The 12,992-nt window shown below is 37.7% G+C and overlaps 1 protein-coding gene across 1 annotated transcript; it reads left to right on the forward strand.

Annotated features, from left to right (window-relative positions):
• The first annotated feature begins 4,278 nt into the window (after positions 1-4,278).
• On the forward strand, positions 4,279-4,824 carry LOC149193867 (uncharacterized). Its single transcript, XM_089407466.1, has one exon. It carries the CDS (start codon positions 4,279-4,281, stop codon positions 4,822-4,824), a length of 546 nt encoding a protein of 181 aa, XP_089263592.1.
• The last annotated feature ends 8,168 nt before the right edge of the window (positions 4,825-12,992 follow it).

Below are 12,992 nucleotides of genomic sequence, written 5' to 3' on the forward strand. Positions count from 1 at the left end.
AATACTTGCAAGTAACAGGGTTCATGTATGATTTCCTAGTTGGTTTTGGAATGCATGGTATATGCATGTGTGTATTTGGTTCATTTATTGTCATTGCCATGAGTTTTGTCGGGTTTTAACAATGGTTTTAGCCTTGCTTTGCCATTTTTGGATAACCATGGTGCAATGGGATTCATTCTTGGTTGATATTTGGATTGTCGGAAGGGTTTGGATCTGGGTGAAGTGGTCTTAGGGAAAATACCAAGGGTTGTGGGTGGAGATGGTTTTCTTCGGGAGTCCCTCAATAGGTGGGTGGAGACAGGAAAATTCCCAAAGGGATGGTGAAGGAATTTTGTGGCATTTAAGTTTGGTTTGGTTTTGTGATATTGGGACTGGTTTAGGTGAGATCACAGTGGTGTGAGGGTGGAGTTAGTTTAACCTCTAGATTCCCTTGGTTTTTTATGGATTGATTTATCCCATGAAATCCTTCATTCATACTTGGATTATTTCACGAGGGTGATTGGCTGAAAGAAAATTTTGGTTCAATCCAATCTATAGTCGGGTGGTACATGGAAGTCCCTTCCTTGGTTGGATTTTGCATATGGTTAGCAAGAGCTAAGTTCCTCTTGTCTTTATAAGTAGATGTATTTTTTATTATGTGGCTTTAATGGTTGTTCTATTATTGTTGATTATCTGGTTATATGTTGGTTATAAGCATGGTTTTATGACAATTTTAAGTATGGCTCTTATCACCTTTTAATTGATGAATGACTGGTTAATGAATGCATGACCTAATTGGTATTATTGCATCTATTGTGAGAGGGCATTAATCCTTCTTGGTAAACCTTAGATAAGTTTCATATCTCTATGTTCAAATATGCATTCATGACATGTCATGGGCCTCGAAATTAAACATAAATTAAAGCCCATATGACCATCTTTCAACACATTAAACTTTTTTTTTTTTTTTTTCATTAGATGGCCTATTTTTAGCTTTAATATGTTCACTAGGAAGGTTTAGAGATAATTTCATATTTGTGCCTAGTATTATTTATTTTTGTAGAATATTATGAAAATATTAGGCAGATTATGAAGATTTGGAGGATGAGATAATCTAGAGACTTGCTCTTTGCTATAGGAGGATCAAGATTTGATAATAAATGAACAAGATACTATGAAATTACCGCACAAATTCTGGAGCTCCAATGATTGAGAAAATGTAGGAATCTATTCCCTGTCGTTTAATGCAAATTCTTAGTGTTCAGACCCAAATCCACTATTCGAGGGATTTTGGAGGGGAAAGCTTCCTCCTTTCAAGGATAATGCTTCCTTATTAATTTGTATAAGTATCAATTTGAATTTTCCTCTAGGGGCATGTATTTCTTAGTCTTTTTGGGGAGAAAATTTGTTATTTAGCAGCTCCACTTTCATTTCTAGTAGGAATGTACTTGGATTGATTCAAATAATAAAGTTTGGTGCCATTTTTAGTTTCTAAAGCTTGGTTTCCTTCATAGGAATCTGATTTTCCTTGGTCTTTTCCATCCCAAGAGCCTTAGAGCTCTCTTGTAAAATTTCTTTATTTCCTTTGAATGTCTTTTTTACTTGCATCTCTTATTTTTGCATTTACTATTCATGCCTCTTTTGTTGTAGGTTACATTGGTTAAATGATTGAAGTGAGATATTTTGCAGGTTATTTATAGAGTCACTGGCATGATGTAGCCTTAGAACAACTTTGAAAATTCATATTCATCATTGACCTACTTGAATTGGTCTATTAGTTCACAGAATTAGAATTTCTGGAAATCCCTTGTAGCAAAATAGTAGTAATTTTCTGCTACTTTTTTGGACGTATTAATGAGTTTCATTTGAGTTGATTTCACCTTTACTGGGTCATAAAAATTCAATTTAACAATAAAATTTACCCCATAGCATTGGCACTTGATTGGGTTAAACATTTGATAGATTAACTAACTCACTAGTTCTTGAATTTCTAGTTTTTAGAGTAATAATTTTTGGCTTTTTAAAGAACATAGACATAAGATGCATAAAAATTGTATCAAATTCATTGTTTTTTTTAAATTACAAATTTGGTATTTTTTGGGACACAATTAATTCCAAGGACACAGACATGTCACTACGAGATTCAATGTCGGTTTTGGAATTTCAATACAAAGTTCATCCCAGCACATGATACTAATTTTTAGTTTTTGTCTTTTTCCCTTTCATGTAGCATCGCTGTGTAAGATTGATGTGCAATAAAGAATTTCACAGAAATGAAACCATTACTCAAATTAATACTAAACCTTATACCAATCAATTGAGATAAAAAAATTCAATTAAATGGAACTGGTGATCAAATTAATACTAAAACTTATACCAACCAATTAACATAGAGAAATTCAAGGAAATGGAACTGGTGATCAAATTAAGACTAAACCATATACTAACTGACCTATTGCATATGGACTGACGTACACATAGGTAACCATTATATGCAGAAAAAACGATTTTAAACTGATAAGATAATTTAAAGATAAAATTTGAAAATAAATATTACTTGCCGATATTCATATTCGATTGATTTTTAATAAATAATATATATATTTATTATAAGTTAAATGAGAAATAATATAAATTATAATTATCATAGATTTAATAAGAAACTAGCATTGTAGGGTAGTTTAATCTCTATTACCTAAGTTAAAAATTATGTTACGGGAAAAATTGCTACAATATTATAGCCTACATTAATTAATATTGGTTAAATTAATAATTATTAATAGTTAAATAGAATCAAATAAATAGTCTTGCTTTTGGAGGAACTAATAAATTGAGATGTGAAATCGATAAATTAATTGTTTGTTCAGGCACATGGACATAAATTTTGGTAACTAGTAATGACTAGTAAGTCTACACATTTACAATCCAACACGAACAACCTGTGAGCTGCGCACGCTACCTAGGGTTCTGCTGCGCAACAGCTCGGCCTTCTGCCCACCGCTCATCGTCCATGGCCCCCCCGGAGGCTCCACCGGAGGGGGTCGATACCAAACAGGCGTTCTCCAATCTGGTAAACTCACTGCCGCCACAGCGCCCTCGCCCTACTGTTTCAAAATTTGTCAAAAAATTAGATGGTCTTCAAGAAGTTCTTCTGCCTCCTACCCTACCTCGCTTGGCCGCTCTGTCGCTGGCAGAAAAAGGACTCATCAGTCAGTTTACGGGCCTCTGGCCCTCTCCGAAAACCGTCCAGAGATGGGTTGAGAGAAACTGGTCTGATAAAATACAAGGCAAGATATCCATCAGATTCTGTGGCAAAGGGTACTTCACATTTCATTTCGAATCCAAAGAAGACAAGGATTTAATTTTCAGAAACGGACCCTATTTCATGGATTCCAGGGGCCTGTACCTCAACAAATGGACCCCTGACTTTGATCCTGAACTTGATGTCCCCAGTGCTATCCCGGTCTGGGTCCGGCTCCCTCATCTTCCCCTCCACTGCTGGGGAGATGATTCAGTCCGAGCCATTGGAAATGCAGTTGGTAAATACGTAGATCGAAGCGAGCCAAAGGACAACATGCAAGCTTGTGCTCGGATTTGTGTTGAAGTGGATCTCGGAAAAGGCCTCCCGGAAGCCATCAAGCTCAAAGTGGACGACTGGAGCCATATTCAGCAGCTAGACTATGAACAGATCCCGTTCAAATGCAAGGTATGTCACGAATACGGTCACTTTGCAAATCGATGTACTAAGCTTATTAATGTAGAAAACGGTCCTCAAGAGGAACAATGGGAAATGGTTAAAAAAAAGAAATCGGCCTCCCAGGCTAAAGGCATCTCTGAAGCTGATCCATCTGCCTCTGTAGTAGGTCATCCTTCCCCATCTTCTCCTGCTCCCTCCAAATCTCCCCCCCGCTCCCCTCCTCCGCCTCCTTCATCTAATCCCTTCTCTATCCTTTCTCTCCCGGAAAGCCAACCCCTAGATCCCCCTTCTCTTGAAAACCTCCCCCAAACCTCTTCCAAATCCTCCTTGCCCCTGATCATCTCCTCTCAGCCCCCTTTAGATCCTCCCTTAAACAGAATCACCAGGAGCTCTTCCAAAGAACATGGAGGATCTAGCGAAACTTTCAAGAAGCCTGGACCGGGCAGGAAATCTGCCAAACAGCATCGGGATGAGAACGCACAGAAAGATATTGCTATGGGAACTCAGACACCCATAGAATCCTTCATCCTGGGTCAGCATGACAAAGATACAGACAACAAGGAACAAGGGGGGCGAGCACCTTCCCGGACACCACATTTACAATGATGAAAATACTGTCTTGGAACAGTAGGGGATTTGGGCACCCCTCCAAAATAGTAGCCCTGAGAGATCTCATTCACCAAGAGAAACCCGGAATCATTTTGCTGCAAGAAACAAAGCAAGGTCAGAGGGAAATGAACACTATCATAGAACAGCAGAACCAGTACAAAGGAAGTATCAGTGAAGCAAGAGGAGCTTCAGGAGGTATAGCCACTATCTGGAACCAGAATATATGGAACTGTAATTCGGCAACCATCAACCAACATTGGATCAAAACAGTCTTGGAAAACAATGAGGACAGGCAAACTGTAGTCATTTACAATATTTATGTGCCCAATCACTACAGGGATAAGGATTGCTGTTGGCGCGATCTAAAGTCCAGCATTGATGAAGAAGGGAGCTCCAACATCATTTTGGGAGGCGATTTTAACCTTATCCTCCATGCCAATGAAAAGAGGGGCGGCAGTTTTACTTTTGATCCCTATAGAACATATCTGGAAAACATCATGCAAGAATCCGATCTTGTGGATATTGCACCCAAAAACTAGCGGTATACATGGAACAACTGCAGAATTGGCACAGGTAATATTATGGAGCGACTAGATAGAATCTTAATCAACGTTACGCTTCTATCTACGTTCTCTGTTGGATACGCCAGCGTCTTAACTTGTCCTGTCTCAGATCATTTCCCTGTCACGCTAACGCTGGATAAGCACAACAATCTCGGGCCTATCCCCTTCCGATATAGCTCCCTATGGAATGACAACCCAGCAGTGGCTGAAATCGTCCTCACTACTTGGAGACAGCATGTCGAAGGGTCCCCTGGATTCATATGGGAGACCAAACTTAAAAAAACCAAACAGGCTATTAAAAATTGGGCCAAATCGAGCTACAAAGAGCCTGAAGAGGTAAAAAAGGAGATTAAAAATAACCTCAACAGCACGTAAAGAGCGATTGAGGAATTTGGTCTCTCCCAAGAAAGTAAACAACAGGAAAGTGATCTCTATTCACAACTGTGCCAAGTTAAGAGAGCAGAGGAGCTAAAATGGAGGCTAAAATCGAGGCAATTGTGGCTGCAGGGAGGAGACAGGAACTCAGCCTTTTTTCATAAACAAACAACAGCCAGAAAGGTAAGGAACAACGTAAGCTCCATAATAGATGCTGAAGGTAACAGGCAGGTAAGCCAAGATGCCATCCGGAGGGCAGCAACTGAACACTTTAGAGACCTTCTAACGGAAACTAAAGAACAGGAGGATTATACTGAGTTATTGCAACATCTGCCAGCAGGGATAAGTAAGCAAGTAAATGACAGTCTAATCAGAGAGATTGATGAGGAAGAAGTTGCCAGAACGGTATGGGCCTTTCAGCCTGACAAAGCCCCAGGCCCTGATGGCTTTCCCATATGTTTCTATCAAACATTCTGGGGAATTATAAAAAAAGACCTGATAAAAATGTTAAAGTGGATCCAGCGAAAGTGTAAAATTGGGGGGTACACCAACGCCACTCATCTGGCCCTCATACCCAAAGAAAACCGACCTTCTTCATTTGCCAGATTCCGTCCTATTTCCCTTTGTAATTCCTCCTACAAAATCCTCTCCAAAATCATTGCCTCTCGCCTCAAACCCTTCCTTCCTTCCCTCATTTCTGAAAATCAAGGGGGGTTCTTAGCAAACCGCCATATTTCTGACTCCATCCTTCTAGTACAAGAAGCTATTCACTCGAGCCAATCCAGGAAGGAGAAAGGATTTGTTCTCAAACTTGATTTGGCCAACGCCTTTGACAGAGTGAGGCACTCCTTTCTCTTTGTTGTCCTGAAGAAGATGGGTTTTGATGCAAGCTTCCTTAACCTCATCAAAGCCTGCATCTCCGGGCCATGGATCACCCCTCTTGTTAATGGCAGACCAGGTGAAGCTTTCCAATCCTCCCGTGGCCTAAGACAAGGATGCCCTCTCTCACCTTATCTTTTCATTCTAATGGCTGAATCATTTAGCAAAGCGTTGGATTTCCATCGGAGGGTTGGTCTCATAACAGGAATAAAATTTGGGAATGGTGTCAAGAATATAAATCATTCTCAATTTGCAGATGATACCTTGCTGATTGGGGGGGCCTCTATCACAATAGCCAGGCGTTTCAAAGTTCTCCTGGACAAATTCATGGATTACTCTGGTGGTCTGGTCAATCAGCAAAAAAGTTGTATCTATGGCTGGAATACAACTTTGCAGGCCCTTCACAATATTGCTGCAACATTTGGGGTTTCTTGCCACTATGATTGGACTCACTTTTCATATTTGGGCATTCCTGTAAGCGCAGGACCTTTGAGGGCTGAAGTTTGGGACACCATAATCGATAAGATGAAAAGGAAAGTACAGCAATGGGGCTCAATATGGCTCAACCCAGCTGGTCGCCTCACCCTTCTGAAATCTGGTATATCCTCTTTGCCATTATATCAATTTACTCTTCTCCAAGCCCCTGCCACCTTCCACCACAAAATGGAAGGCATCCTTCGCCATTTCTTGTGGCAAGGAGGGAAGCAAGACAAAAAGAAGTTTAATTTGATCAGCTGGAAGCAAGTAATTCAGCCCCAAGACCGTGGTGGCCTTGGCATCAGATCCCCAAGATATCTTAACTTAGCCTTTGGAGGAAAAATGGTTTGGAGATTCATAACTGGTCCTTCTGCATGGTGGAAAAGGGTACTGGAAATTAAATATCTGAATTTTCCAAGGCATCAGCTCCTCGATCAAGACATCCCCATCAGAGACTCCACCAAAATCTGGCACTTATGCAAAAAAGTAATTCCTATAATTGCCCATAACACTTCCAAAATTCCTAAGGGAGGAGCAAGCATTAATATTGGAACAGACAAAATCATGGGACAACATCCTATTAATATGCAAGCTGGAGTCAATCCCATCCTCTCTTTTTTTGAAAGAATTGGCATTCACCATTTGGATCAGATTTCTCAGTGGGATCCTTCATCCCTTCTATGGTCTGGATGGTCCTTCCCTGCTATACCCAATGATCTCAAAGATAGTTTGTCAGCTCTCCAATCTCACTTGCATAATATAGCCCCTATCAAAAAGAATACCACAGATGGATTCAGTTGGGACCCTTCTGGATCTGTGTATACCATTAAGGCTGCCCATCAATTCCTCTGCAACAACAATCATCCTATGCCAATCTGGAATCACTGGAAGGCAGTTTGGAAGTCTGAGGCCCTTCCAAAAATCAAATTTTTTATATGGACTCTTCTCAAAGGGAAAACTCTTACTGCCGAAAACTTGCAAAAGCGTGGAATTATCGGCCCCTCTCGCTGTCCCAACTACTTGGCAGCTGAGGAATCCATCCACCACCTATTTATTGATTGCTCCTTCGCCACTGAATGCTAGGGAAACCTGTCCCAGAACAACCAAATTCCATGGACCAGTCAAGATAGCATCGGAGAAATTTTGCATAAGTGGAAAAAGAACTACCCCTGGCAGCGAAGGAAGAACAACATTGCGAAGAGGGTATGGGACATTCTACCTTACATCATGCTATGGAATATTTGGTTGGCCCGCAATCGAAAAGTTTTTAAGGACAAGGGTTCAAACGCCAGAAGTCTATGTAGCAAAGTAAAGGGTCTCGCCCTTGAAACCATATCAGCTAAAAACCAGAAGGCTGTAGACATCACCGACCTCAGTGTGGAAGAACAGAGCTTTATTGGTCACTTGTTGAATAAAAACAACAACAGGCAGCTAGGTAGCACTGCTCACAACAGGCAAAACGTTGTCCCTCACAATTGGAAAATCAGACTCAAAGAAAATGAGTTTGCTGCTTGGATTCAAAATTGCAACAGGTACTGTCTCTTTTTTGATGGAGCTTCAAAGTCGAACCCTGGGGTTGCAGGGGCTGGAGGAGTGATTCTTAATGCTAATGGAGACACTGTTTTATCATATGAATGGGGCCTTGGTCAAACCTCCAACAATAGGGCAGAAGCACTGGCTCTATACCAGGGACTTATTCAGCTTGGGAAGCTTGGAATAAATGCAGCCTTCATCTTCGGAGATTCAACAGTTATTATTAGCTCAATGGTTCAGAGGAAAGACTCCACAAATGTGTTTCTCCAGCAGATATTAAGCCGCTGCCATATTCTAGTTCAACACATGGAAGATCTGCGATTTTATCATATCTTACGCAGCTTAAACAGAAACGCTGACAAACAGGCCAATAAGGCATGCACCAGACCTCAGGGTTGTCTAGTCTGTAACGAAGCCGAGACCTATTACCATTTGCCATGACTGTGGAAAGGATTCCCCTCATTCAGAGATGCAACAAGCTCATAAGTCCTAATATGACAGCAGAACCGATGAATCATAATTATTTCACCATGACCAAAAATGAAAGAGGGACAGGGCGCACTCAGGTAATTCATTTGCATAAGTTATTTGTCAATCGATTGTCCCTTTTCTTGCATCAGGCTCTCCCTCACCCGCTCCCCTACTTCAGTTCCCTCTCTCCCTTAATTCTGCCTCTTCCCCTTTCGATCCATCTGAACACCCTGTCCCTGCGGGCCTGTCTTGCTCTTAGAACCCATGATTCCCCCTCCCCTGGATCTTCTGGACGCCCCCTGTTCATCGATCCTCCCTACAGGCAGCACATTCCACTTGCACCGCTCAATAATCAGAGCCTCATGACAGCGCTCTCGCCCTCCCTTTATCAGGATTTGTTATCAACTGGTTCATTAACGCGGTCCAGACAGGAGCTACAAGCAGAGATATCGCTCAAAGATCAGAGCCCCACGACAGCGTTCCCGTCCTTCTTTTATCAGGATCTGTTTTCAGCTATTTCTTTATTGCGGTCCAGACAGGTGCTACAAGCAAAGATATCATACTTCTCTTCATCCTTTGGCGCGGAACAACAAGGTGCTTCAAACTGGCAAATCAGGCTCCTTTTCATCCTCATAGTCAGGCTTATCACCCTTTTCATTATTGATAGATAATGTTCTGCAAATGTCGTCTTTTAGTGTTCCAATTTGTCAGGATATATTCCAGTTTAAATTTCATTTCAAAGCCCAAGTGGCGGGAACCTGGAGGATCCTATTGTTGTAAATCCTCCTTTCCTAGCTTCACTCGGCGAATAATTATGTACTACAGAGGAACAGTTTCCATCTTCCTCTTTTTTCGAAAAGCAATATAGCAACCGATGATGTTAAAAAAAAAAATCTACACATTTACAATTTTACTCCTACATAAGTGTTGGACTTGCATAAATTTTGGTGACTAGTAGCTACTAGTAAGTCTGCACATTTACAAATTTACTCTTACATAAGTGTTGAGGAAAACATAAATAATGGTGAGAAGTAACTCGTGGTAAATATAGCTATTTACATCTTATTTCTATCCATTTTTTTATGCAAAGACTTGATTAAATTATGGAGGTAAATATGTTATTTATTTTTTTCAAAGTTTAATAATAAAAAAACACTACACAAATATCTAAAAATAATGTATGAATATTGCAATCATATCCATAAATTATGGCATAAAATATTTGAGGTAATTATCTATATGTCATTAGTTTGTGCAAAGTTGCAATAAAACTTTCAAGTTATGATACAATCAAATGTTTGATTTTTTTTAATAATTATTGAAAAATAAATATTTGTTTTTGAAAGTTAAACATTACAAATTGTATTAGTCAATACTAAACTAATAATAATTAAGAAACAAATCTCTTACTAAAATTTTACTTAACAAAAATTAATAATAACAATTACTATTATTAAAATATAATCAAAATTTAAATATAATTATATATTTAAAAATTATATTTAATTTTAAATATTTGAAAATTATAAATTAAAAAAAAAATGCAAAATTGGTAATCAAATACCTTTAAAAGAAATATTTACCATAAATTAATTAAACTACTCCATTTAAACTTTCCTTCTAAAAACTATTTAAACAGTTTTAAAGAACCAAACCAATCATTATAAAATTCAAACTTGATTCAGACAACATAAACTCGTATACCAGTTATAAACCTACGATCATCCTCCCTATACCCAATTCCCTTCAAAAGTGCTATACACTGATCTATAACATATTTTATAAGTTATATATATATATATATATATATATATATATATATATATATATTTGATAGCTTCTTAACCTAAAAGTTAAATGATAATTATTTAATACAAAATAATAATTATATTTTTTTTTTCCACTTCTGGTTCACGGATACTCGGGTCAATGGGTAGCCGCTACATCCAGGGTTGTTCAACACTGAGTGGACGCACCCGAAGGCATCAACACCCCTCGACCTATTTACTGACCTAACCCCAAGAGCTTTCGGGATTTGACCTTGTGACCTCCCATTGGCGAGGCACTTGATTTGACCGATTGAGCTAACTCTTGGGGCTAAAATAATAATTATATTAAACTAATTTTATTAAAAAAAAAAACTAAAAATGATAATATTTACTATAACTTAATTAATAAAAAATTATAAAATCATAATAATTAAATGTGGGTGGAAAATAACAATAACTCTTCCAAATCATGTGAAATTAATCTAATTTCTCACGTAAACACACTTAAAATATGTTTTTAATTATTTCACTAATTAAAATATGAAATTATTTTTCTATTTCGTTTCTCTCACTAAATATCTTAATCACTTTATTTAACACCATTTTCGTCTGCATAATAATAAAAATAATATTATAATTTATTTCATGTAATCCACTTCTCTTCATATTTTAAACACTACATCTAACATCATCATATGCATCTTTGTGACGATATATAAATGAGGGGTAAATCCCTTTGAAGAAGCATTATATTAACCTTAGAAACAATATTTACAATAGTCCAATGTTTATAATAGTTGTGTCAATAGACAACAGCGCATCATGTGATTTTATATTTATATATATATATATATATATATATATATATTATAGAAAAATGCATATAGTGTATTCATATCAGTAAAATAAGTATATAGTAAATGCCTCAACATTTAAAAGGACCTTTAGCCTCAAAATAGACTAGATAAAATTTAAACAAGACTTATCCCTTAAAAATGATCTAGAAAAATGAACCATTAGATGACATGCATAAGACTGAGATTCATTTCCTAATCATAGTGCCCATTTGAAGGGAACATGATACTATTAAGCTTGAAACTCAGGGAAAAAAGGTGCTAGCCAAAAAGGTCAATATTGATTTGCTAATAAAAATAGTGAGGACCGATTAGAAAGGAATATCATGGAAATTGTTCCATTTTTAGATGGCATATTATCAGAAGAAAATAGAAGATGAGAGTATGATCGCTACAAAAGAACACCAACCCTTGTACCATGAGTGGTTTCAAGAAGAGTAGCTGAAAATATTTGTTTACTACCCAAAAGGAAAAGACAGGAAAGTTGCTAATCCTATATCATTATATATGTTGGTAAAACAACTATTGGGGACCCAAAGAAAACCTACGACAAAGGAATGCATAAAATGGAAACAACCAAATTCAATAGCCTTCAAACTGTTGCAAATTCAATGATTGAAATATACATATTGAAAGTATCTAATTTCCCTCCAAAAATAAAATAAAATAAAATAAATCAGAATATAATAGTTGGCATGGAAAAAATATACTGAAGGAAGCTAGTTGAAACATGCTTCATAAGGAGAGATAAGCTAGTAGATTGTGATTTGTGGATGAGAAATTTTGAGCATATTACGCACATGGGCATAGTTGATGGCTCTAGGAGGCGCTCTCATGGTTTTTCAGAATTTCCAATTGCCCTTTATCTAACGCTAATCCTTTCTTTGAAATTTGATCAACCAATTGATTTTGTTCTCTATATATGTGTGAAGGATGTGGAGGAAAACAATCTGACTTTATGTATGCAATTTGATAGAGGCATTAATGTGTAAATGTGATATGACTTTATGTGTCACACATCAATGGAATGGGGCCTCTCTAGATATGTGTCTAAAAAAATGACTAGAGAGGAAACCTTCTAAAAAAATTTGAGCTCTCCCTCTAATTGTCTATTGGGGAATATGGCTACGAAGAAATAGCTCCATTTTTTATAATCTAGGACAATCCCTTTTTAGAGTGGTTTTCAATAGTTTGGATTTATTATCATCTATTTTGAAACCTCCTAATACTATTCTAATTTATCTTATAACAAGATTATATAAAATTATATGACCATTTAAAATTCTATTTTAGCCTCCCCATGGTGGGTGTTCGCATGGGGGTTTCCCCCCATTAATTGAAATGAGTGCCACACAGTTAAGGAAGGGTGGAAGAGCATCCACCAAATGGAATTCTTCATGTGACATATTACACTCGCTCCTAATGGGGAGGATGGTTAGTTTATGGGAGGATGCTAAAATTAATTTCTTTTACACATGAGAGTTTGGGGAAGCATGATCCATTCTGAATTTGGCTTGTAGAAGCATCTTAGTTGCAATCATGGAAATTATTGGGAGATATATAAATAATTATAACACAAGGTGGTGGGATAAGGTTATAGATGGGTTGATTGAAGCTCTTCTAATTTCCTATAGTATCATAAATGATCACTCCTTGTAGGCTCTCAAGGGATTTTCTAAAGATGCCATTTCTAGAATTCATTGTTTTAAAGGGAGGATGTGTCAATGTTAATTTCTTGATGGAGCTTCTGCTGCATGTAGGCTTAGCTATGGTTGTTAGTTAGAAA

Source organism: Pinus tabuliformis, chromosome 2_2 (genome assembly GCF_031772625.1).
Source record: "Pinus tabuliformis cultivar Carrire ecotype Pingquan chromosome 2_2, CPIR1, whole genome shotgun sequence".
In the NCBI taxonomy this organism is placed as follows: Eukaryota; Viridiplantae; Streptophyta; class Pinopsida; order Pinales; family Pinaceae; genus Pinus; species Pinus tabuliformis.

Bases quoted from the DNA above. Each gene is read 5' to 3' on its own strand.
- LOC149193867 (XM_089407466.1), top strand. From the start codon at position 4,279: ATGATGAAAATACTGTCTTGGAACAGTAGGGGATTTGGGCACCCCTCC.